General features: G+C 51.2%; 1 protein-coding gene across 1 annotated transcript; it reads right to left on the bottom strand.

Moving 5' to 3' along the window:
• Positions 1–1,273: 1,273 nt before the first annotated feature.
• On the bottom strand, positions 1,274–25,160 carry PLAT (plasminogen activator, tissue type). The gene is made up of 15 exons (XM_067721921.1): positions 24,991–25,160; positions 24,372–24,577; positions 13,564–13,659; positions 12,460–12,508; positions 10,729–10,866; positions 10,263–10,373; positions 9,777–9,951; positions 9,019–9,110; positions 7,647–7,821; positions 7,122–7,207; positions 6,062–6,257; positions 5,833–5,969; positions 5,555–5,695; positions 4,527–4,693; positions 1,274–2,108 (listed from the first exon to the last, which is right to left on the bottom strand). Exons 3-15 carry the CDS (start codon positions 13,633–13,635, stop codon positions 1,950–1,952), a joined length of 1,698 nt encoding a protein of 565 aa, XP_067578022.1. The 5' UTR covers positions 13,636–13,659; positions 24,372–24,577; positions 24,991–25,160; the 3' UTR covers positions 1,274–1,949.
• Positions 25,161–25,968: the final 808 nt, after the last annotated feature.

Below are 25,968 nucleotides of genomic sequence, written 5' to 3'. Positions count from 1 at the left end.
TTCTAATGAGCAGAAAAGCAAAATGGACTGGCCCTAATACTAGCTCCTAGTCTGAACTAACAATTGGGATGTCACTGTGTCAGCAAGGTCATGCTTAGCATCTTCTTATCCCTCATTCCTCCTTTATACTTGGGTCCAACCTAGGGAGTCTCCCTACCTAGTCTGCTCGCGGGGCTAACTTCCCCGAGCCTTGCTCGGTCCATCACTCCCCTAGCCCAAGCCTCTGTGGTTCCCTGTTGCCAACAGAAGTAAGTCCAAAGCTCGGTTTGGCATTCAAAGCGCCATAATTAAATTCCAACCTACATTCTTCTTCATGAACTTCACTTTGGACAAACTAACTCAGTTCCTCCCCAGACTCCCCCTGCCTTTTTTGCCCTCCAGATCTTTAGATTTTCATGCAGTGATATTCCTTGCCTCAGGAACTATATTCAATATCCTATGACAAACCATAATGGAAAAGAATATGAAAAAGAACGTGTATGTATGTATAACTGAATCCCTTTGCTGTGCAGTAGAAATTAACAACGTTGTAAATCAACTGTACTTCAATAAAACAGAATTTCAAAAAAATTTTAAAAATGAATGCCTTTCCCACCCCTCTCCACCAGCCCAAATCTTGCCCAGTTTTTGAAAAGCCTACCTAATTCTATTTTTTCCTTAAGATTCTTTTTTTCAATTTTTCTTTTATTTTTATTTTTTGCGGTACGCGGGCCTTTCAGTGTTGTGGCCTCTCCCATTGAGGAGCACAGGCTCCAGACGCGCAGGCTCAGCGGCCATGGCTCACGGGCCCAGCCGCTCCGCGGCATGTGGGATCTTCCCGGACCGGGGCACGAACCCATGTCCCCTGCATCGGCAGGCGGACTCTCAACCACTACGCCACCAAGGAAGCCTCTTTTTTTATTTTATAACAAAAAGTGAATCAGCTGTACATATACATATAATCTCCTCCCTCTTGCGTCTCAAGAATTCAAAGATTCTTGAGTCCTTCCTGCAGCTGAATTTCAGTAAAACTTTCTGTCTGCTATTTTGTGGTCCATCTCCATTCAGCCTTCTTATTTCCCTAAATCCCTATCTTCCTGTCAAACCAAGAGCTCCTTTCTTCCCCCTCTGTACCATTTACATCACCCGGCACAGGGCCTTGTATGCCGCAACTATTCTGAATGAATGAAAGGAAATATTTCCAACGAGTCAAAGAACGTGGACACAAGTAACATGAATAAAAGCTGTCGGATACTGCATGTAACAGAACGATTCCACTCTGATGCGTAGAAAATATGTGAAAAATATATCAATTTATTATTCCAGTACAGTATCATACAGGTGTGCCAACAGTATAAACAAAAATGAACTGATATAAATACGCTAGAGCCTAGTTTATTAGTTATTAAAATGATACATGTCTCCTGTCCTATGATGAAATTTATAAAGAAAAAAGAAGTACACTCTACACAACAGGATTCCTTCCAAGAGGTATAGCCGGAGAAAGGGAAACCCTGACACTTGATTTGAAGGCTGGATTTGAGGCACGTAACCTGGCCACCCAGCCCGTCCCTTATGAGGAGGCTCCTGCTGGCCTTCCCTGTGACTAGAAATAGACATTCTATTCCTAATAGAATATTTCTAACCCTTCTTTCCTGAAGGATCCAGTTATCTTTGCCTACTGAGACACACTTTCACCTTTGCGGTCCCGTCTCTAAAGCTGCTCACGTGGACAGAGGAGGTGGGCTTCTGCCTCGGGGACTGGGATTCCAGGAGGGGCTGGCGTTTACCCCTCTTCCCATCTGACAGAGTATGTTTCAGACCTGAAGCCCCGAAAACTTCCAAAACGGAAAGTACCTATGGAAATCCATCCTCCCCGACTTGTGCTGCGTGAAGAAGCCCCTGCCGCAGTGCATCCTCGGAGGTGAAGGAAACAGGGTCTCCGTGATGCAGGGAACCGGTGCCCCTGGTCATGGTCGTGTGTTGTCCCGAACCCAGTCCAGGTAATTAGTAACCTTGGTGTACACGCCCGGAACGCCCTTCTGGCCACAGCCGAGGCCCCAGCTGATGATGCCGACCAAGATCATGTGGTCGTCCTTCATACACACCAGGGGGCCGCCCGAGTCACCCTGCAGAAGGGAGAACAGGTCAGCTCTTTGCAAAAACGCAGACTCTTTGGGGGGAGGTTAGGGTGAATGCTTGTAGTGTTCCTATGTACTCTTTTTTTTTTAAATAAATTCATTTATTTTACTTTTATTTATTTTGGCTGCGTTGGGTCTTTGTTGCTGCGCATGGGCTCTCTAGCTGCAGCAAGCGGGGGCTACTCTTTGTTGCGGTGCGCGGGCCTCTCACTGCAGTAGCTTCTCGTGTTGCGGAGCACGGGCTCTAGGCATGCGGGCTTCAATAGTTGTGGCACGTGGGCTCAGTAGATGTGGCTCACGGGCTCTAGAGCTCAGGTTCAGTAGTTGTGGCGCATGGTTTTAGTTGCTCTGCGGCATGTGGGATCATCCCGGACCAGGGCTCGAACCTGTGTCCCCTGCATTGGCAAGCGGATTCTTAACCACTGCGCCACCAGGGAAGCCCTTCCTATGTATTCTTCAAAGTGCTCAGTTCGGGGAGGGAAATTTTATCTCCATGACCTTGGGCCTTTACAGAATCAGGTTGTAGCTACCTGGTAAAGCGGAATTGAGATCATTTCTTGTACATTTCAGGTCCCCACCCAGGCTGTAACTCCACCACTTACTAGCTGTGCAGCCTCAGTCTAACTGGGCTTCAGTATTCTTACCTGAATGATACTGAATAATAATAATCTAAAATAGAAATCATACTGCCTTCCTTGTAAGGTTATGGGAATTAATTGAGAGAAAGTTTGAAAAGCTCTGTGAACAATGTGTGGCATTTAGTAAAACTCCTGGTAATTGTTAGCTGTTGTCATATTGAATCGAAATGATTTCTGGTTTCGTTTTTAACTTGCTGCTAGTGAGACAGGCTGGGACCTGGGACCCTTTGCTGCAATGCTTGCACCTGGATACACCTCTGCTGGAGCAACAAAATACAAAGAAACTGTATGGGACTAAAAATAGCTGTGTGCATATTAGCTGGGGCAAATTATAGACAAAAGATACGAAAGACCAAAAAACTCAGTTGCCACTTATGAAGAGCCGGGAGCAAAAGCAGGGTACTGCACATGCCCCCTGCACAAAACACCACCTAAGGGGTGGGCAGACCACCTAAGCACCCCCTCCTGCCCAACCCCTGGACCCGACCCTACCCTCTCCTCCTATAAGGGACCAGCTCTCCCCCGCTCAGTGAGCACGCAAGCAAGGGAATCTGTTGTTTGTTCTCGCTTCCCCCTGCATCTGCAGGGTCCCCAGTAAAGCCTTGCCTGAATTTCTTGTCAGGCCTCTGATCAATTTCCATTGATTAAGGAGGCCACGCACCCTGTGGGTAACACTAGCTGATAGATCACGGTTTCCTCTTGCAGAGAACCTTTTGTGACTGTCGAGCTAGGTGGTGGAGGTGTCTGAAAAAACCTTTCAGAGAGGGACCAGAGGCTGTCAAGGAGCCAAGCAGGGGAGATGCTGGTGTGGTCTCCACATGAGAACTAAGCCTACAGTCCTCAGTGCAAGAGCCCGGCCCTGCTGTCTCTATCCCCTCCTCCCCAGCCTCAGTGGGGAGCCCGGCACACTGTGGGCAGGAAAACAGCCCAGCATGGACGGCTCCTTGGCTCTATTTAGGTCCTAAGTACACAGGTTGGTCTGTGTCTTACACCCAGTTATCATGAAATACAAGTACATACTACCTCTGATAGGGATGCTAACACAGAGACCCCCAAAGAGTGTGCTTTCCCAGGGGAAAACCCTCATCTGAGGGCTGAACTTGAGTTCCTAAAACTTATCTCATAAATCATCTGTGTCCTACTTCCCGGGAAGGTGCCATTCCGACTTCCCCCTCTACACAATGGACTCCAGTTCCCCAGCACCCACAGAAGACAAAGATGTCTTAATTTGTGTTGCTTTATCCATCACTTTGATAGTATTTAATTGCCTGGGCTTACAGGAAATCCTGTACCAGGTGGTGGTTCTGGTGCAGACACTGGGGAAATTTCCTGCAGCTTAGATTTCTTGAGTTTGGGTGACTTTTTTGTTTTTTGTTTTTTTTTGCGGTACGCGGGCCTCTTACTGTTGTGGCCCCTCCCGTTGCGGAGCACAGGCTCCAGACGCGCAGGCTCAGTGGCCATGGCTCACGGGCCCAGCCACTCCGCGGCATGTGGGATCTTCCCGGACCGGGGCACGAACCCGCATCCCCTGCATCGGCAGGCGAACTCTCAACCACTGCGCCACCAGGGAAGCCCTGAGTTTGGGTGGCTTTGATCTTGCTCCAGTTGCTTTATTCTCTGAGGTCCTCGTCTAGATCCCCAGCACCTCACTGAGATGAATCACTGCTTTCTGGGTATCACTTTTTATCTTGGTTAAGAACCTGTCGGCCAAGGAGCATTTCTGCCCTTGGAGGGGGAGGCTCAGGGGAGGAGAGAGGCTCGTGTTTACCTGGCAGGCGTCATGCAGGTTTGCTTGGTCCCCACCGCTTCGTGTGTCTCCGGCACACAGCATGTTGTTGGTGACAGCCCTGTTAAACAAATACTGGGAAGTGCAGCGGCTGGATGGGTACAGCCTGACATGGGCCTCCTTCAGGCGCTCAGAGTAGAATGGAGAAGCTGAAACAGAGGAGGAAGGCGTCTTGCGGTTTTAGGGAAAGTTATTTATAAACCTTTTGGAAAGAGAAAGCCGAACTTTCCAATAAGAGCTAACATTTATCAACCTTTTACACGTATTAAGTTGGAGCCTATGAAATGGCCAATATTTTCTTCTTTTGACCTACAGAAACAGCAGTTTCATAGAGTTTCACCCAGGGTTTCTCGACAGCGGCACGAGGGACATTGGGGCCAGAGAATGTTTTTGCAGGGGGCTGTCCCGTGCATTGTAGATGGTCGGCAGCATCCTTGGCTTCTACTCACTAAAGGCTGGTATAAACCTCCATCCTGAGTTGTCACAATAACTGACATCGCCAAGTGTTTCCTGAGGGGCAAGATCACCCCAGTTGAGAACCACTGGCTTAACCTAATATCTCATTTAAAGCCCATAATCTATCCTTTTCTTGCCACTGAGTAAACAGAGGCTTGGAGCATCATGAAATAAAAATCCATGTCTGGATCACACTGCTTGCAAGGTGCAGGGCAAGGATTTGAACTCAGGGCTACCCGACGGCAGAGTCCAGGCACCCCACCCTTAACTAAGCTCACTCCACTTCTTATCAGAACCTCCTTGAAATCTTAGGCTCTTAAAACCCTTGTGCTGCTCAGACCCCTCTTGACCTGCACGGCCACCCTGTGAGGCTGGGAGGGCAGACGCTGGGGCCTCGCTAGGCAGGAACTTGCCCTCACGGTCACAGTCACGGCGGCGGTGCCTGTCCCGAGGGTGGAAACTCATCGGGCTACTTTTTCCTCTCTCTGGTCAGCACATGTGCTCCGGTCCACCCCCAGATGGGCAGAATGGGGCCGAGATGTCCTCCCACTCACAGGCCTCGTGCTTCCCGTAGCCAGACAGCTCGCACTCTGTCCAGTCCGGCAGCTGCAGGCCGGCGTCTGGGAGGCAGACGGTGCGGACGGCGTTGCTCTCCAGGGCGCAGGTCAGTGAGTCCGAGTTCAGCTGCAGCAGCGCTGGGAGGCGGGGCGAGGAAGAGAGCGAGGATTTCAGGGGAGAGGAGGGAGGGGGCGGGGGTCTGGGGGGAGGAGGTGGGATTGCATGCGTGTGGGTCTGGAGTTCCCGCGGCAGCAGGGAGAGCCAGACATCTTACCTATGTCATTGTTGTAAGTGTCATCATCGAATTCCTTATGGACGATGTATTTTTCTACTTCAAACGTCTGCTCTTCCTTTCCAGGGACCAGCCGGTACGTCCTGCCCAGGACCACCTTGAGATGGTTGGGAGGATACCTGATGGAGAGACAGCTCGAGGATGCTCTTCTCTAATGGGCCTGGTCTAAGGCCTTAGAGAGGAGGCGGGGGCACCGGGTTCTCATTCCTACCTCTCCTGGAAGCAGTGGGCGGCCGACAGCACCCAGCAGGAGCTGATCAGGACCCCCCCACACAGAAACCGCTCTCCTGGGGACCTCCTGTTCCTGACGAAGATGGCGGCCTGCCACGGGTGGGAGGTGATGTCCGCGAAGAGGCCTCCTTTGATGCGGAGCTGGGGCTGCTTGTACTGTCTCAGGCCACAGGTGACTGGGGAGGGAAGGGCAGAGCCGGGGTCAGACCTGTGGGCCTGGGCGAGGTCCCTGAGCCCCATCCTGGTGTCTTGACTGGGAACCCGGGTTTCTACCCCCGATGCACTTCTGCAGGCTGTACAGAGGGATGGAGCCATCTCCACGGCAATCAATCCACAGCCTGCGTGTGCTGAGTATCCAGGACACGTTAAGCACTGTACAGACACGATCCTTAACCCTCACGGCACCCAGCCTCAGAGGCTGGGACCTTTTTGCCGAGGTCACAACGGCACCTGGATTAGAACCCCGACCTGACTCCGTAGCCAGGGGTCTTTCTGCGGTGCTTTGTTACCTCTACTTTTTTCCTGCAGCCACTTCCTGGCTTAAGAAATAATGAGGCATTGCAGCTTCTTCCTGGGGAATGTCTACCCCATTGCTCTCCCATCGACTCAGCCGTACCTATCCTTCCAGGCCCACGGGACAGCCTGCCCCCTCACGAAGTTTTCCTAATACTGCCAGCCCACTGGTACTGCCCGCTGAGGATGCGCCGTGCGTGACCTTGGTCGTGAGTTCGCTGGTAGTTTATGTCTTACCTGCCCAGTTAAACTCTATGTGCCCTGAGGAACAGTCTGGCTGATCTGTGTGTTCACAGGGACCGAGTAATAACAATCGGTGCTCAGACGATTTCTAAAGTTTCATTTTTTAGCAAAGCGTGCCAACTTGCATTTCTCTAGGTCTCCACCCGCTCTGGGTAACCCCGTCCCCCCTCTGTTAACTGGGCTCTGGGAGAAGGCGGGAGAGCAGCCTGGAAGACACGGGAAGCGGCAGAGGACACGGTCAGGAATGAGGCTGGGCACGGGGAGGTGGCCACAGCTGGCCTTACCACACTGGGGCACGTCGCAATACTCCCACGTCAGCTGGCCATCCTTCAGCACGTGGCACCAAGGCTGGGCGTCCCCATCTGGGTTCCTAGTCATAAGGAGGGAAGGTTTCCAATCACATCACAAGCCAGGGAAGAGGGGAAGGCTGCCCAGCTGGGAAGGAGGACCCTGAGCCCCGGGCTGGGCTCAGCCGCAGGCCCCACCAGAGGGAAATGACTGTAACTTTTTTCTTCTGTCATTAACATTACGTCTTCATCTCCCAGCTGTGCTAGAAGACTCTTAGGATGGAACAAAGGGGCCACGTGAGGACAGCACAGATGAGGACAGACCCTCTAACATGGGATTTGGGTCAAGAAACTGGAGGACGTTCCTTTTCACGACACGTGCAAATGAATAGGTTGGGCTGGATCACATCTATGGTTCCCTCCCACCCACTGGGTCTTTCATGTAACTTTCAGCATCAGACCCCTCCCATCCCGGTCCAACCCCGCCCTCTGCGCAGACGCCCCGGACCCTGCGCTGCGCACCGGCAGTGATTGTGCTTGCCCAGGCCCAGGGCCTGCGCGTTGCTCTTCCAGGCGGTGTTAATCTTGCCCATCAGGATCATGGAACTCCACGGGAGGCAGGAGGCCCCAGACGTGGTGAGGCTGCGGGTGCCGCGGTACGCCAGCCCCTTCCCCTGGTAGCAGTCCCCATCTTTTTCTGGAACACAGGAAATCTCAAACTGAAACAAAGCCACTTAAATGCTAAAGCAGGCAAGTGGGGTTTGCAGCAGGGCCTAAAGCAGAGCTGCCGGCCTGGGACGCCCAAGGCCGGCAGCCCACCACCCTTCTTCTGTCCTTCAAGCCCTTTCACACGGGGTGGTAAGTGGCTTCCTTCCAGTGCCAGCCTCCATCATGGGCTGTGGCTTCCTTGATGGCTGTGTTAAGAGAGACTCTGAGGGATATTCAGGTTCGGCAGGAAAGGGTGCTGAGTTCAGCTAGCGGGGATTATTCCTGGAGCTGCTTGGAAAGCAATTAGGGGCTTCCTTGTGTATACTTGACAGGCTGCTGGGAACCTGGGTGCTTCAATGGGGGGACACGTGGGCAGACCCAGTTTTCTCAGATATTGTCCGCTAGGGACCTGAAGGATTTGTTGGACTTGGGAAGGAAGGGAGAGTATGAACCTTCAAATGCTGCGTATTTGTCCCATTTTACCCTCTTTTCTCCCCACATGAAACTGACAAAGTATACTACAAGGCACAGATAGCACAGTGACAAGGGACCTTTAAGGTCATCGGGACCAGTGACTCCCAATTTATACCCGAGCTGGAGGGTGGGGAGGAGGCTTTAGAGTTACTCTAAAGAGTTCTTAAATTCACAGGAATATCAGCGTCACCTGTAGACTGAATGTACACAATTTTTGTAAATGTATATTTAGAACTTTAAAACACATTTTCTCTACTATTGTGATAAATAACATCATCATTTGCGAAAGCACCACTGAATTCACAGTACCTTTTTGTAACTGAGTGTTTTTTCAATCTGGGAAATTTTCTCACATTAAAAGTCTTTACAGAGACAGAGAGAAATCTTGAGAAACAGGTCCATTAATCAAAAAAGAGAGAACCTCCATGCCTTCTCAAAGGGACTGGAAATCACCGATACAGCCCCATCTTCTCTGTTGATGAGGAAACAGAGGGTCAGAGCTGTGCTGAGATCAGCTCAAGGTCAAACAGCTAGTTAGATGCCAAGCTTGGGCGAGGACCCAAGCCTCTTGACTTCCTTCCCTCTGACACCGAAATGATTAGCTACCAGCCCAGTCCTTTGTTTCCTCGTTTGCAGAAGGACCGTCAGCGCTGTCCCCAGACCCTTCCCGCACCCCGTGAGGCTACAGAGGCCATGGGGAAGCGGCACTTACCCTTGCCGCAGGCTGGCGTGCTGCAGAACTCGGAGATGTACTTCCCTGCCTTGAAGGTGTAGCACCAGGGCTTTAAGTCTTGGTCTGGGTTTCTGAAAATCAGCCAGGAAGGCCAGGGGAGGTGAAGAGTGAGGCCCGCCTCTCGGGCCAAGGGCTCTGCACCTCCTCCAGGGATAGAGTTACACGTGTTTGTTGTACACAGGAGAGTCAGATCGTGTTGGGTGGAGGTATGACCTTGTAATCGTCTTTATTTGGAAATTAAGCGTGGTTTACAGGTGCACGTGGCTGCCACGCTGACAAGGGGGGCACCGTGATGGTGAGCTTTATGGGCTAACTTGGCTACTGCGCCCCGTTGTTTGATCAAACGCCAACCTAGGTGGTGCTGGGCAGGGCTGGGTCAATGTGGTTCACATCTGCAGTCAGCAGACTTTAAGTAAAGGAGATTCTCCTCCATAGTGTGGGTGGGCTGCATCTAAGCAGTTGAAGGCACTAAGAGCAAAAGCTGAGAAGAAGTTCTGTCTCAGGACTGCAGTATCGACTCGTGTCTGAGCTTCCAGCTTGGGGAGCCTGCCTACAGATTCCAGACCTACCAGCTCCCACAAACACGTGAGCCAATTCCTTAAAATAAATCTCTTTATGTATACACATCTCCTGTAACTTCTCTGGAAACCCTGACAGAGTTGACGCAGGTCTTTCCCCGACTGTGGCAGCTTCTCAGCAGAGAAGACCCTCCAGGGCGGGGAAGGCGGCCCTCTCACCTGCAGTAGTTGTGATTCCCGAGGCCCAGCCTGATGGCATCAGGCCTGCGCCCACTGTAGGGCTTCATGGCCAGGCTGCTGCTGTTCCAGTTGACGCACTCGGCCCCGCTCTCCGCTGTGCTCCACGTGCCCCTGTAGGTGATGCCCTGGTCCTGGTAGCATGTGGCACTGGCATCTGAGGGGAAACAGGACACACAACTCCTCCCATGTGAATCCTCCTTTCCTTTAGTTTCCAAAGGGGGTCTCACCTCAAACCACTGAGGCAGTAGCTGCTGAGCTGCTTGGGTGACTGGGTCACCCCGCTGATGGGGACCACGCCAGCCTCCAGATTTGTGCCCGAGGCCCTAACCACCCTCGGATGACCCATCCCATCCCACCCCGATCCTTCCCCCGTCACTGCACACTTGCTTTCCTTTCTGGGTAGGTTTGCAGGTGGGATTTCACCCTGGTGGGTCCCTGTCTCACAGCCACCCACCTATCACTCACCTATTTCGCAGCGTTTCCCAATGAACCCTTCAGGGCACTGGCAGACAAACTCTGAGGAATAGAGGGCCTGCCAACATGTCCCCCTATTGAAGCACCGAGGTTTGCTGCAACCTGTCAAGTAGAAGCAAGGGAACCCCTAATTACTTTCCAAGCAGCCCAAGAATATATGAGTCAAAGTTGAAGCGTGCCGTCTACGTGCACACACGATTCTGAGCACTCCACAAAAACGAACTCATTGACTCCTCACAGCCGACCACGAAGTCTGAATGACTGTTCTCCCATTTTGCAGATGAGCAAACTGAGGCTCACGGCCTCATGCTTTCTGCTCGGCACCTTCACCTTGGCCTAGGGCAGAGCGTGCCTGCAGCCCCATTTGAAGGGTAGACAGGCCCGGGACCGTGACGGACAGGGCTGGGGCCGTGAGACTGGACTCGAGGCTCACAGCCTGGCTTGGGTGGACACGTACTGTTGACGGGCACCGAGTGGCACTGGGCCCGGCCACCGTTGCACCAGCAGTGCTCCACCCTGTTGCCCCTGAGCAGGGGCCGCAGCCAGGACTCATGTTGCAGGTACGTCATCTGTGTTTTCTCGTCTCTGCAGGTCACTGTAACGACAGACAGGCCGGCCTCTTTAGGGCCCGACTCACCCCAAACTGACGCCACCCCCACCCCAACCCCCACCCCCGGCAATCCTGCTCACTTTTGGGACAATCTGTCCTTTATTCCTTCCTTGCTCTCAGCCAGAAGACAACAAATACCCGATATTTTGTCACCAAAGACCCCTTTCAGTTTTCAAAAACAATTTCAGATTCAGTTTATTAGGGGCAGTGCCAATATTACTTTCCCTATGACTGTGTGATCTTTACATTCAATTTCCTATGAAAATCAGTTATTTTCTTGAAATATATAATAGAATATAATGGTGTATTTCTCCTATTTCCTTATTTTAGTTTCAATGAAATACACTTATGAAAAACAATAAAAAAGACCCCTTTTATTGTTTTTCCTCTGATGGGCCCTTGTTTTGAAAGAGTTTATCTATCAAAACACATTTATTAGGTAATACTCTAATTTTTCATTTTAATTCATCAAAAATATGCACGTGTACGCAATTGCCTACCAGAATTTTTGATCCACATTAGCATTACCACACTGAGATGATGCATTTCTGGTCCCAAACAAAGAAAATTGACATTTTAGTCTGTGCAGAAAATTTGCTACTTCCATTAGTACTTTGGTATAATGAAAATAGTTGAAGTACTCCCATTAATACACTTTCCCTTTTTCTCTCTCTCTGTTTGCAACCCAGAATGCAAACTTAAAACATCTTTAACTTTTAATGAATTGAAGCGGTGACACACGTTCACTGTCAACAATACTGCTGTTCCTTTAGAGGGCCGTTGGGGCCAGGGTACGTTTGCAGGAAGCACTGTGCTATCCGACCGCGGAAGCAGTGAGAGTTAAGCTGTGACTCACTCTGGGGAAACTTCCACCTTAAATGGGTGTTGCAGAGCCTTCCAGCCCCCAGAGAGGTAGGTCATGAGGGAGGAGGGACGATCTGGGACCTGCAGCGGGGCCTGCAGCTCTTCAGATCAGCGTCAAGACAATTGGGCCGTGAGCACGTTTTATTCTTGGGATCCTAGTGGGAACGTTCCTTGGGTTTCTAGTCTCAACTCTAGACACGGCCTCACAGAGATGGTCTTCCCACAGCACTTCCGTGAAGCAACCCAGGTTAGTCATCCCTGAGTTACCAACCGAAGAAACAGAGACACAGAGAAGCTAGTTAACAAAGATGCTGAATGGAGTGGGAGGCGGTAGGGATCACAGCCCAGGGAAAGGCCCTGGAGGACCAGGACCGTGCGGCCCGGCGGCTGTGTGACCCTGGGCAAGTCATTCCATCTCTCTGGGCTCTGTTCTCATCTGTGTAACATTCTAATCCGTTTTCCTTTGTGCCACTGGGCTTGCAGGCTCCCAGCAGCGAGCGACTCCCAGGCATCCTGACCCCTTGAGGACCTGTTCCTGTCCCCTCAGAGACTGTGTGAATGGAGAGACAGGACAAAAGCATCTTAGCAGAGTCTCACCTTCACGGATTTTGAGTAAGCAGGTCACATGGAAAAAAATCCCCCCTGGAGACTAAAGCACCCTGACCCTGACCCTGACCTTGAGCCTGACTTGCCTCCACCCCAGTGACATCTCACCTCCACCTCTGTGCGATCTGGCTCCTCTCCTGAGTCGCCTGTGGATTTCCTGCAAAGAAACCAGGGGCAGAGGAAGAGTCAGCACATGCTGGGTGTCTTAGGAATAAGGGTGGTCAAACCAGAAGACCACCATCAACCCACCAATCAGAGGCCACCTGCCCAGAGTATCCCCCTCAGATAATGGGCCCAGGTGGAATGTCCATCACCTGCCTTGCTGTCTAATTCTTTCCCCCCTTCTAGACTAGTCCTGTCCAAAAGGACTTTCTGAATGATGGAAATGTTTAACATCCAGGCCGTGCGATGCGGTAGCCACTGGTCACATGTGACGACTGAGCACTTCAAATGTGGTGTGACTGAAGTGAATTTTAAATTTTATTTAACTTTAATTAATTTTAAATTAAAATAGGCACATGTGGGTTAGTGGGGTTGCATGCACCACCCCGGCCCCTGCAATCCCATCTCCTCCAAATAGCTGCCCCAACTCTCCCTTCTCTAAAATCCTGCTGTGCGGGCATCGCTTACGTGGCCTGAATGATGCCCTGAGCTGCCAGGCATCTGCAGAGAGCACGTGTGTTGTGTAGCTTCCATCCCAAGTAGATAGTACACAGTACACGGGCAGCTCGCCTGCTTCCACGGCTCACAGCGCCTGTACTGTCTTTTATAAATACTTTATGGATTCATTCAGACACATCCTTTAAAAACAGCCCCAAAGGGCTTCCCTGGTGGCGCAGTGGTTGAGAGTCCGCCTGCCGATGCAGGGAACACGGGATCGTGCCCCGGTCCGGGAAGATCCCACATGCCGCGGAGCGGCTGGGCCCGTGAGCCATGGCCGCTGAGCCTGCGCGTCCGGAGCCTGTGCTCCGCAACGGGAGAGGCCACAACAGTGAGAGGCCCGCGTACTGCAAAAAAACAAACAAAAAAACAGCCCCAAAGAAGGCATCGAGAGGCAGTGTTTACTCAAGTCAGAACGAGTGCCTAGGGTTCCGCTGGAAGCCTGGATCCCGAGCACCGTCCACCAAGGGGAGTGTGTCCAGGTGTGTGTCCAGGTGTGTGTCCAGGTGTGTATCCAGGTGTGTGCTGGCACAGACAGGAGGGCACACCCACCTGGCTGGGTGAACTGAAGACAGCTCCACAGAGCAGCAGCACACACAAGATCTCTCTCTTCACTGCGTTCATCGTTTCCTCAGTGTCCCTTAAATTCTGGAAGAAGAGGGGAAGAAACCTTAACCGTGTGATGTGACAGGACCAAGAGGAGAGCGAAGTGCAGGAGTCTGCCGGTCCCCCCCAGCGTCGGCGCCCACGGCAGGAGAGGCCACGGCAAGTGTCTGAAGGATGGTGTCTTCTTACCGTATACCTTTTTTATTGTGGTAAAATACACATAACAAAATTTACCATTTTAACAGATTCTGAGTGTAAGTTCAGTGGCATTAAGTTCCTTCACATTGTTGTGCAGCCGTCACCACCGTCCACCTCCAAACTGTCATCTTCCCAAACTGAAGCTCTGTACCGGGGAAACCCGAATTCCCCGTTCCCCTGGCAACCACCATCCTACTTACTATGACTATTCCAGGTACCTCATATAAATGGGCTTATATAGTGTTTGTCTTTTTGGGTCTGACTTATTTCACTGGGCATAATGCTCTCAAGGGCCATCCGTATCGTAGCATGGGTCAGAATTTCCTTCCTTTTTAAGGCTGGATAATATGCCACCATCTGCATGGACCACATCTTGTTTATCCATCCATCTGATGATGGGCATGGCTTGCTGGAAGGTGATCTTGCCCAGACATTTCTGTGGGCTGAAGGCTGAGACCACCTCTGGCACTTCTTGGCAGCCTGGGACCTCAGGGTGCTGGTCTGGTTTCCCTTGAAGTGAGCTGCTGCCCTGGGGCTGACTAGATGGGCCCAGTTGCTGCCCTGGGGTTGACTAGATGGGCCCAGTTGCTGCCCTGGGGTCGGCTGATGTCTCAGTTCTGACATTTGTAGAGGAAACCGTAGGAATTCTGTTGCTGGCACAGCTCAGAGCCAGCCTGCCTCAGACGGCCTGAGCTCTTCCACTTAGAGCGTCCACGCCTCCTTGTCCAACAAAGGAAAGTCTCCCGCCCCCAACTCCCCCCCAGCACCCCCCCCCCCCCCCCCCCCCCGGCTCCATCGGGAAACCAGCCTCTCTTTGATAGACGGGGCCTGTGAAGTGCAGATTTGCAGAAAGGAGGGGAGACATCTGGTTTGGTCATCAGACTCAGATCTTCCTGGACCCACATCCTTGGTTCCGTGTGCCTTGCCCCGGTGCCCTCACCCTCAGCAGCCCGAAGTGGGTTGGTCGGTTGGGATGTTATTTTGTGGTCTGGCAGCTCCACTCACTCCGTCGTCCGCAAGAATTAAATCAGGGCTTTTCTTCCCTTGACTCACTTCCCCTCAGTCACAACAACTCTGGGTCCCATCCCTCCCCCTCATCCCAAGCATCTGAAGGGTCCCCCGGATTCAGAGACGTCCGGGACTTTGACCCTGGCGCTGGCTCGGGCTCCCTTCCTGTCGGAGGTGCTGTCCCCTCAACCACAAGCTCCCTTCAGAGCGAGGATGAAAACATAGAGGGAGATGGTGGGAGATGCTCTGTGCCCCAGTGACCTTCCGGGACGCTGGTGACAGGCAGAGGAGGGCACGGAGCTGTGGGGGGGCGGAGAGGGGGCCGGACAGTCTGGGCAGAGAGTTTCCTCAGGCTCAGAGGGCGTCCTGCCAGCCAGCACACCCCTCCCCTACTGCGAAGGAAACAGAAGGAAGCCAGGATCTGGGTCTTTGTTCCAATCCGGCTGCCCAGGGCCCCGTCCCGGGCAGGGCAGGGTGGTGTGCGCTTCTTGGGGGCCCATTTCTCCCTCATTGCAGGAAGCTTGCTGCGACACACTGGTTCCAGGCAGTTTCAGAAGGAAGAACTAGGGGGTCAAGGGCATCCGAACAGGAGCCCACGGGGGAGTCTTCTGATCACAGGCGATCATTCCAGAATTTCTTGCTCAGTGTTCCTCGAATTTCCCCTTTGTCAAAATTTCCCCAAATTCCTCTTCAATTCCCCTTCTTAATTTTAACCCAGTACTTACAACCTTTTAAAATAGGTCTTCTTAAACACATTCCCCCTCTCTCTTCCTGCTGTTAATCATTTTTCACGTTTATAGGTTGTCGCAGCTGCATTATCTCAGCCAAGCCTTGGCGATGGGAGAGCTCTGCCCTCTCAGGACTTGACGAGCAAATTCTGAATCAAACAATGAACGAGCCCACGAACAGGGAACTTGATTCTTCATCTCGCCTGCCAACCAGCCAGGGCTTCCAGCAAGTTCATTCCCCTCATACGCGGTGGATGCCCGTCAAGTTACCATGTAATTTCAAGAACTCAAGGTCATCCTAAGTGGAGCACAAGCCTAGATGCTGGAAAATTGCAAAGTGCCAAGTGGAGCATTAAGACATTTGCATTCCCTGGACAAATGGGGGAAGGGGAGCCAGGTGGGGGGAGGGATGCACTGAGGGCTGAGTGTAAAGGCTCCAACAGCTGCATGGCCTCAGACCCTTTTGCAGCTAAAGAATCAGCAGAAGGAGTGTATTTTTTCTTCTGCTCTGGGACAGTTGGAGCCTGTCTCTCTTCTATCAGTCCTTATCAGTCCTCTGCTTCGTTTGGCCTTGCTGGGCCTGGAGCTGATCCAGTGCCTAAGAGCCTCACACAAATCACATGATGTCTCTATCCTCACTGCACAAAGGGGATGGAAGCAGCTGGACGGGCCAAGTGGGGTGAGAGGATGACAAAGAAATGAGTCATCCCGCCTGCAGACAAGCAGTGCCTTCCCAAGACAAGGGAGTGAGAGGGAAGGAGGAAAACTGTGTCCTGGTTTTGCCTTGTAGAGATGGCAGGGGGTGTGGAGGTCTGGGGGCAGTGCCTGGACAAAGAACAAGTGACCCCAGCAAAGCAGACCGGACCCAGGACCCTGGGGTCCATGCCAGGGCGGACCTCAGCCCTGGACCGCAAGCTCCCACCAAAGGGAGAGGTGTCGGTTGCCCATGTGAGGCCAGTAGGAGTGGGGGATTTGAGGAATAAGCATAAGAAGTCCTTTGGAGGTTCATTTTATAAATACAAGACTTGTAATTTTTTCTGTGCTCCTTTCCTTTTGCTGTATTTAATAGTTTCCCAGAATCAAAGAACTAAAAAAGTAAGGAAGTAAGAGGAGAAAGGAAGGAAAGAAGGAAGGAAGGAAGGAGGGAAGGAGGGAAGGAGGGAGGGAGGGAGGGAGGGAAGAATGGAGGAAAGACAAGTAAAAAGAAGACCATGAGAATGACAGACTTTTTTGGGACTAGAATCCCTGAGTCACTGGAAGCATCACTGTATGGCGGGGAGTATGGAATGATTCTAAGGCCCGTGGTCTCCACGCTCCCAAAGCCCCAGCCCTGGCAGCTCCCCCGGGCACATAAAGTTGAGTTTTGTAGATTTGCAAGAGGCACCCTCTCAGGGGATGAAGTTCAGTAGATGCAGAGCTTGGCAAGTTGACAAAGAATCTGTGCAAATTAGAAACATCAGGACACGTGGCAACTAAAGCGTGGCCTGGATTCGCGGGCTGAGCTGGCGGGCATCCTTGTGTGGGACCAGCCTGCAACCTCTGCCTCCAGGGCGACCCCGGACCTGCCTAGAAGCGGTGCTGGATCCTGCTTGGCTGCAGAGACAAAGTGACTCTGTTCTCTGACCTCTGAACAACTGTGAATGATGACTGCTCCAGGGAAGAACAATGGTGTGGTAACCAGGGAGGAGGGTTAGTCTCCAGGAGCTGAGGGTGCCACTGTGGCTGGGAAACTAATCACGCCAGCCAGGAGCACAGGGTTCCTTTCTGCAGTGGTGACACGGGGAATGCTGATTGATGGGCAGCAGTTTGTAACGGCTAGAGTCTGGGTGGGGCGAGGCCATGGGAATGGCAGCAGGACAGCCAGAGGAAGGGTCTGGGGAAATGCCGTGGAGGCTTGTCCTCAGGGTCTTTCACTGTCCTTTGCAATGACCCGTTCTGTCCACCTGCCCCTAGAAATTTCTGCTCTTAGGAAAAGAACAGATACGCTCATTCGCAAATGGTGTGACTGCATAAAAATTAATGTGCTGCCCTTCCAAAAAGCATCTATATTTTGAGACGTCAAATCTGCTCCCAGGGATGCAAAACCAAGAGGGCTAGACTCTCAAGGCTTCCTCCAGGGCTGACATTCTGTGGTTTCTATTGTGAGAACAGACGCTGTGTGACCTGTGAAACATTTATACGTGCGGATAAGTACTTTCATGGAAACACTCAACCACGTCCCATAACGTGACCTGCAATAAAGGTCTGGACCAATGCAGTCAATCAATCGAGTTCTGTGATTCTAGGTACGAACAGTGCAATTGCCCGGAAGTTAAAGAACTTGAGGACTTGCAGTGTCTACTTTTGGCAGCAAGAAAAAGGCAGAAACGTGAGCAAGCTGGAGGCCCGTGGAAATTGCAAGGGAAAGATAAAGGTAAATTGAAACTGTTATCAAATTTTGCACCAGTGTGCAAGGTTTGCTACCTTAATCTTTGGTAAAGAGGATTCTTGGGATGTTATTGCTTTGCAAAGCTTCTCTCTGGAAATCTGAGTAAGAGAAAGTCAGTCTCCAAGGACACCAATACTCCAAAATGACTCAGGACCTTAAGACAAAAAACAGCTTCCCCGCCCTGCCCTCCCCTCCTCCCGCCCCGGGCAACCAGCATGCCAGGAGGGATGCCAACAAATCAGAAAAGAAACGGTAGGTCAGAACGCCTTGGAACAGCAAAGGCATGTCGCTACGTCAGGGCAAGAGATGAAGTGAGATGGGAGGAAGAAGCCGGCTTTGGAAAGGGGGTTGAGCTCCCACAAAAGCACACCTGTGTCTGGACCAGCGTCAGAGCCCGGGGCCGGAGCCGTTAGCTTGGTAGCTCTGGTCCCACCTATACAGGTCTTGCTTTTTATAGAGCTCATGCTCTCAGAGTAAAAACCATTTCCCAAAACTGCCAGCACAGAAGCAACTCTTAGCTTTTCCCTAGAGGTGATCATACTGAGTGAAGTAAGTCAGACAGCGAAAGACAGATACCATATGGTATCACTTATATGTGGAATCTAATTTTAAATAATGATATAAATGAACGTATTTACGAAACAGAAACATACTCACAGATTTTGAAAACAAATTTAAGGTTACCAAAGGGGAAACGTGGAGGGGGGAGGGAAAAATTAGGAGCTTGGGATCAGCATACACACACTACTATATATAAAATATCAATAGATAACTAATAAGGACCTACTGTATAGCACAGGGAACTCTATTCAATATTCTATAATAACCTATATGGGAAAAGAATCTGAAAAAGAATGTGTGTATATATATATATATAAACTGAATCACTGTGCTGGACACCTGAAACTAGCACAACACCGTAAATCAACTAGACTCCAATAAAATTTTTTTTAAATAGTAATTTTTTTTAAAAAAGTAATCTCTTCCGGAACAGAACTCTTTATAGCTAAGGAAAAAGAGAGGAGTCTGTTTCTTATCTAATTGGATTGATTCCAGTGAGGTAAGTAGGATAAAAATCCTCTCCTGGCACCTCCCATCCACTCCCATCTCCACTGTTACTCAGGGCAGAATTCCCTGCAAAGCATCTTCAAAATATAGGCACATGACCTGTGTCCAAGTTTTATACGACATCAACATACTCAGAACAATCTGTCCTGAGCATTGCCACTGCCGCACCTCTCCACCGTCTGCCGGGTAACCCTGCTCATCTGGAGGAACTCAGGGAGTGCAGCTGTGGGTCTAGGAAAATAGAAGTCCATCTTGCCTCCTGTACAGTAAAAACAAAAGAAATCCTTTCCTTATAAACTTAGACCCTTGCAAAGAAAACAGAAGGTTCAGCTGGCAAAGCTAACTTCGCGAGTCAGTGCAAGGACATGTCATCCCCAAGTCTGAATCTCAACAAACCTGCAATCGAACGATAATCTAAGGGAGAATCTTGTTCAGCAATGAGCTCGTTTTGCCTGTTCCTTCCTCTCCCTAAAGCAAGCATCACTACAAGGAATGAAATACGCAATCATTTGATAATCCTTCAGTCTCCTTCCAGATTTCAACACACGTAAATCAGGAGAAAATTAGCAGGGGCTTTCCTTGTATTGCTACATGCGGAACTCCGTCCATATTTTATGAGGCTCACATGAAAGTGACTGTGATAGCACATTTTTGAGAAATGCGTGTGGATGAATGCCACTTACTCATCTGGTACGGGAGCTGTGACCCCCTGCCAGGCATCCATTGAATCATTTAAGTCAATATTGTTATCTCATGTTTGTGGATGAGAGAATTGAACTTCAAAAAAGTATAAGGAACTTGCTCTGACGTGACACGTCTTGTAAAGGGAGGAGTAGGGTCTCAAGACACCCGGTTCTACCGAAAACCCAACAGTCGCTCTTTCCACGACTCTTACTGGGTCCTGATGCTGGACTGTCGTGTTGTTAATGTGCTCAGAGTTGCTGTGGAGAGGAGCTGCTGGCTGGAATGCTGGGAGCATAGCCTCTGGGGCCTTAGTTCAAACTCTAACCACCGCTTACAGGCTGTATGTGGTTCCTGGTTTTCTAATGGGTTAGTCCTTTCCACCCTGCCCCACTGTGATGACAATTAGCGAAGAAGCAGGTAAAGCCCCCAGTTGCTGGCCTGCGCACAGCAATTAACTGTACGATACTTACTGCCAGGAGCGCCCTTTGGACGGGGGAGCGCCAAAGTTCACAGCTTCTGCTTGGAACGTTGACTAGAAGGGAAGCCAAGTTCTATGGGGTCATCATCAAGTTCAAGTGTTAATACCAAGTCCTGTCTCCTACATTATCTGGAGATCTTGCGATAACCTGTAACTGGATTCTTTACGACTGAAGTCAAGTTTCATGCCCTTCAGCTATGTGCACAGATCAGTATTAACTGGAGCCCTTATTTCCTGGATCATGGGGTGATGTCTTTTATCCGATTTTCAATCTGTTTTTTTGTTCACCTTTCCCAGGCCTACTTACACCACACACGCCAGGGCCACTCTGGCCTCTGAGAGGAAGGTGGAGTTCGCGGCGAGGCAGCTGGAAGGTCAGGCCCTCAGTACTGATAAGGGCTGTCTGATGCAGACCATGCAAATGTTTGAAAACCAGAGACACTAGGCAAGAAAAATAAGGAAACTGGAGCTTCTCAGAAAACAAAACAAAACAAAACCAGATCTCCCCTTTCCCTCTGCAGCCCAGGTGGCAGACACTGGCTCTTGCTGCAAAATAAAACAAATTCCTCTTTTGTGACCACATGTGAATAACCAGCAGAGACCAGTCATTGGTGGGCTTTCTGTTCTACATTATTCATAGTAGGATACCGGGTTTAGCGTCCTGCCGAGCCCCTCCCCGCCTCCCCCGGTTAGAGGCCTCTAACCAAGGGGCCTGGGAGCCTCCTGGGTGCCATCCGATCCCCCATCCCATCCACCTTGACCCGAGCCCTGGCTCATTCTGGTTTCCTCTCTTCCTGAATTCACAGGTGATTTACTCTGTGTAACCTGAGCACCAACCATGCACCAGGCACGGGCTCTGCGGTATAAAGACACACGCGCTCCATCCACAAAACCTCATAGTCTAGGAAGGGGACAGACGAGTAACTAGACAAGCACACCCCACAGATCGGCGCTGTGACATGCAGGGGTCGGGTGGGTGGAAGGTGGGCACACAGAGGAAGAAGGGGTCCTGCTGGGATGTGAAGGAGGGGATGCAGGTCACCCTTGTTGAGGTGGGCGCTGGTCGAAGTGGGCTTTCTGGAATGGACACTACATAAGCTGTTTGTCGAACAAAGGCAGGAGTGAGCCAGGCACTGGAGAGGTGTCGCTGGCCCAAGACGGGCCCAATGTTTGGGGCCCCGGGTAGTGGCAGCAGGCAGCCAGAGCCTCTTAATCTCCAGCACGGACACCTTTCTTTGGGCAAAGGAGTCTGAGTCACACACCCCAGGCTCTCCCTTGGAGGGTGTCCCTAGGAGGAAGTGTGGTTTGGAAAGCCCGAGAGTCCTAGGGATGTAGGGGCCTTGGGGGAGGAGTTCAACTTGGATTCCCTAATGTCTAATTGTAAGTTAAAGGAATCCTTGCGACTCTATAAGAAACAAAAAAGGCTCTTAATACAAAGATCTCCTAGTATCTGGATTCAGCCTGACCTTGAAGTGGTCTGTCAGAGGCTCCAGGTGGAATCAGGCCAAACCTCTCCAAGCCACTGTGCATGTATCAGGAGCGTCACGTAGCCCTCCTGTGCAGCTCAGCTGAGCCCACGGCCAAGACTCCCCTTCCAGATCATGGCCATTGGTGTGGACGGTGTGGGCAGCTGCTAAGGACCCTTGACTGTATCAGTTCCACAGGAAGAACAGCCGCTAGCACTTCCTGGGGAATCACCATCAGAACCACAGCTTGCCTGAGTCGTGCCTTCAAAAACTGATTATGAAATGCCTGCTATGGACTCGGCACCTGGTTCCTTTTCCCTTCATCAGAGGTCTTAACTTTCAGGCGATCAAAAGGCTCATCTTTCCCTCTACACCCTTCTACAGAAGTCTTTTTCCCAGGAAGGAAAGTGGAATGTTAAATGCACAAAACCTCACTCAGAGAATGTGCTGTCCTTATATGTAAGCAGACACCTAAGCCAATAGCAGGAGACCACGCAGCTGGACTTGGGGTTGAGCCAGGGCAGACGGTCTTGAGGATTCTTTCTAGCTGGAACTTTCCGTGAGTCTAAAGCATCCTCGCTTTTTATCTGGCTTCACTGGAGACTCACCACTTGGTTTTGTGAGCTGGTCGACTGGGGTGAGGTTTACCACCTGAAACTAGCGACAGAATTTTTCTCTGTGCAAAGCAAATGGCCCAGAGAAGGAATGGACAGAATATTCTGGTCACTCATTGATGGCCATCTTATCAGAACAGAGCGGAAAATCACTCATAGAAAATAGGAATTTTACTCTGAGACTGCAGATGCCAAAGAGTCATCAAAACTGAACACTTTAGCTCAAAACCCAAATGTTCCCTCCCCACCAGATACTCGGTATTCAGAGAAGCACGTGGATTTTGAATTTTGACCAGAACTAAGCCCACTATCAATGCCATGAATCATGCTGCCACCTCAACCTCTGATCCAAATAACCTGCCCAAGCTCTGGAAGCTTCGGAAGATCTAAAGCCAGCGCTGCTCCTCCCAAATGATCATCTAGCCAAAGGGCCCCTTACACTGCTGTAAAACTCCAGGACCAGAGGAACTCCTGTAGGTGGATTAGTGACAGACCCCACCTGGGCTGTACCTTCCCCAGATGCTCTGTGGTGCTGGCTACCCACTTACAAAAGCCTTACATGGTGATGGTGGCTTCAAGTCACACCACCAGGGGTGTGGCTGGGTTGCTTGTTACAATCATTTGAAATATACTGATCACCAGCTCTGCTCACCAACATGCTAGGTCCCCAGGTGCAAGAGTTCCGCCTCCATGAGCAAAAACTAGTAACGGGATCATTTATCTTCCCCTCGAAGCAGGAACTTTTCCAGGCTGGTGCAGAAGCACCTGAGAGCAGCAGCATCACTGGGAGACTCTCATATGGGGATCCACAAAATAAACTGAGATGGTCCTGGAGAGTCTGCACAGAGACGGCGCCATTCAGGCAGAGAGCAGCCTGTCACCTGCTCGTGACAAGAGCGATTCAAGGCTGGTGTCTCTGAGAATGTTTTAGGTGGAATCAGTTGATGGGTAGGATGGAGCTATTTCTATTTCAATATTCACGGCGTCTCTGCTGTGTGCCCCATCTGGCTTTGCTCTCACAGGAAGCACTTACCCGGCAGCGCAGTCTGACCGTCATCTATTGATTCTGGACCAGTCAGTGTCTAGATCCCGGGATGAGTCTCCTGTCCACTGGCAAGAATTGCTAGGAAGTCCTTTTGAGGGAATTCCACTTAACGGTTGTGTTTCAGAATTTCTTCATGGGATTGCACACATATACACACACACACACACGTAATTTTTTTCTGTCATCCACCAGCTGCTGCAGGAGACCACCATTGCTATCCACATCAGTCATCACTACCACACGGCTTTGGGCTTGAGTTTGTCCTCAGTTACCTGAGAGTTCCTTCCTTTCCCTTTGCCCTCCTACCCTCCCTCCTTGGGAGGTTAAGAAAATAAAGATAATAGCACTGAAAGCCTAGAGAGCCTCCTACGGTCCCTGCAGAGTGCTCTGGGAATAGAAGACACTGCTGTTATTTTCCCCTGTAATCGAAAAGTCCTCCAACAGCCCCACCCCTTGCACTCCAGGCAAAAAACCTGCCTTGGAGGTGGGGGACGAGGGGGGAGATCAGAGGCCTCCCTGGGACTGTCATCCACTTCTCCCGCCCAGCACTTCCCTCCCACCCAGCACTTCCCTCCCGGTGAATCCTCTGTGGGCAACTCACTCACTGCCCAGCCCAGCCTCAGTTTCCCCATGGGCTCAGACCCCGTCCCCCAGGGACCCTCCCAGCTCTGACCCCATCAGCCCATGTCACATTTCTTGCCCGTGAGTCATAAGGTGTGCCCATTGACTATTCAGAGCATTTCTGTATCATTCTTTTCTCTTTCCCCTTTGCAAGCAGAGATTTCCTCTCCAGGAAACACAACCGTTCTATCCTCTCTCTTCCCCTGACGACCTGGCCCCTGCAAACACTTCAGCCCATCCCAACGAGATGCACATTCAAAAAGAAATCTGCCCCTGGACGAGGATTCTAGCTAATCCCCTTTTGGCCTGAATTACAAAGTCAGCCCTTCGGTGTAGACATTCCTTCATCGGCTCAGAAAGACTTTTAAGAGAGAGAACAGAAGTTGGGGTACAGAGAAGCACAGAATCCAACCTACCACCGCCGCGAGCCTTCTCCCCTCCTCCGAGAGCGTCCTCTTCAGCCCCAGGCTCTGCAGGACCTCGGCTCTGCTGCCCCTGCACAGCTCCCGCCTCCTTTAAATTTCAAGGCAGGGGGTGGGGTCAGTGGCTCCGGGTGGGCGGGCTTCTCTGTGGCGGGAGGATGCCTAGCGGACAACGCCACAGGAGCCAAACCGGGGCGGGCCTGTTTATATAAAGAGGGGGAGGAAGTTCCATGAAAGCAGCACTGCCCATCCTGGCTTGAGGCCAGGCTGATTATTCACGGTTCTGATCTTTGAATCATAGCAATTTGGGAGTTGGACGGGACCTGAAGAATCCGAGTCTCGAACTCCTAAAGGGACCCTGAGGATCTGCTAGCTCTAAGACCCCCACTGGGAAAACAGGCGTTTACAATTCTAAACAAACACACGCGGAGGGGACAGGGTTCTTCTGGAATCTCCAGCAGTAACTCTGCCGCTCCGGACACAAGAGGTCGGAACGGCTAGACTGGTGGACCGGCCGCCCTCCGGGCAGAGGAAATGCCAGAGCTGGAGCACCTGGCGGGTGGGGACACAGGTGGGGACACAGGTAACAGGTGGGTGGGTTACACCTCCTCACCTGCAGTGGAAAGTGCCGCAGCCTGGAATCAGCCACTCCCCAGGTCTGTCATCTTGGGGGAAATCATTCTGTAAAGTGAATCCGTGGTCGCTGAGGTCTTTTCGGCTCCCGAGCTCTCCAGCTGGGCTGTGGATACAGGTTGGGGCGCTGAGCCGACGTTCTGCCTAAACGTGGCTGCGCACGCCGGAAATTCCACCCCTCCCCCCCCCACCCCCGACACCGGGGAAGCTTTTCAGTGTTCTGGAGTTTGTTCTTAAATATAAATGCCCCTGTTGGGCTCGGTAACCCCTTGCAGAGGACTCATAAATAAGAGGGCACCGTGTAGGGGAAAGCGCGATGCTTGAATCAGCTCTATCAGGAATGAGGGATGTGACCTCAGTCAAGTTTTTCAATTACGCTGAACTTTCGCATCTGAGGTCATGTATGGATTAGAGAGAGACACTGCACACGAGATCCCTGGCACATCCCAGGGTGCAGTCGGCGGCATGTGTCATGTCGATGTCTAGCCAGCACCAGGCACCATTATGGTGAGAGAGAAGTAAGAGAAAGGATGCCAGAGAGGGCGCAGGAGGCTGGATGAGGAAAGCGTGGGGTGACTGGCCGGCTGTCCTGTATTCCGGTCCTAACTATGCTCATATTCGTCAAGTGATGAGAGCCGCTTGAACGGTGGGACAATAAGTCAGTCGTGGACAATGTTGAACTGTTTTTCCGTACTTTTATCAAGCCATAGGTCCGCCAATGGCTGTTACAGGAAAGGGGAGATGGGGGACCGAGTCAGGTACACTGGCTGCGCATAAGCATTATCTGCAGACAAGCATCGGATAAGCTGCAGCAGTGGGAAGGGGCTGTGCCTCGAGACGGTCTACTTTCCTGTTACATGCTTTGCCATGATGATGCCTGGAGGGTTTTTGTTTGTTTGTTTGTTTGTTTGTTTTTTCCATTTCTATTCAGCAGGGTGGAAGGGAGGTGGTAATAGGA

This window comes from Pseudorca crassidens, chromosome 21 (genome assembly GCF_039906515.1).
Source record: "Pseudorca crassidens isolate mPseCra1 chromosome 21, mPseCra1.hap1, whole genome shotgun sequence".
Lineage (NCBI taxonomy): Eukaryota > Metazoa > Chordata > Mammalia > Artiodactyla > Delphinidae > Pseudorca > Pseudorca crassidens.
Note: the sequence above shows the minus strand (reverse complement) of the source record. Positions and strands in the feature narration are given on the sequence as shown.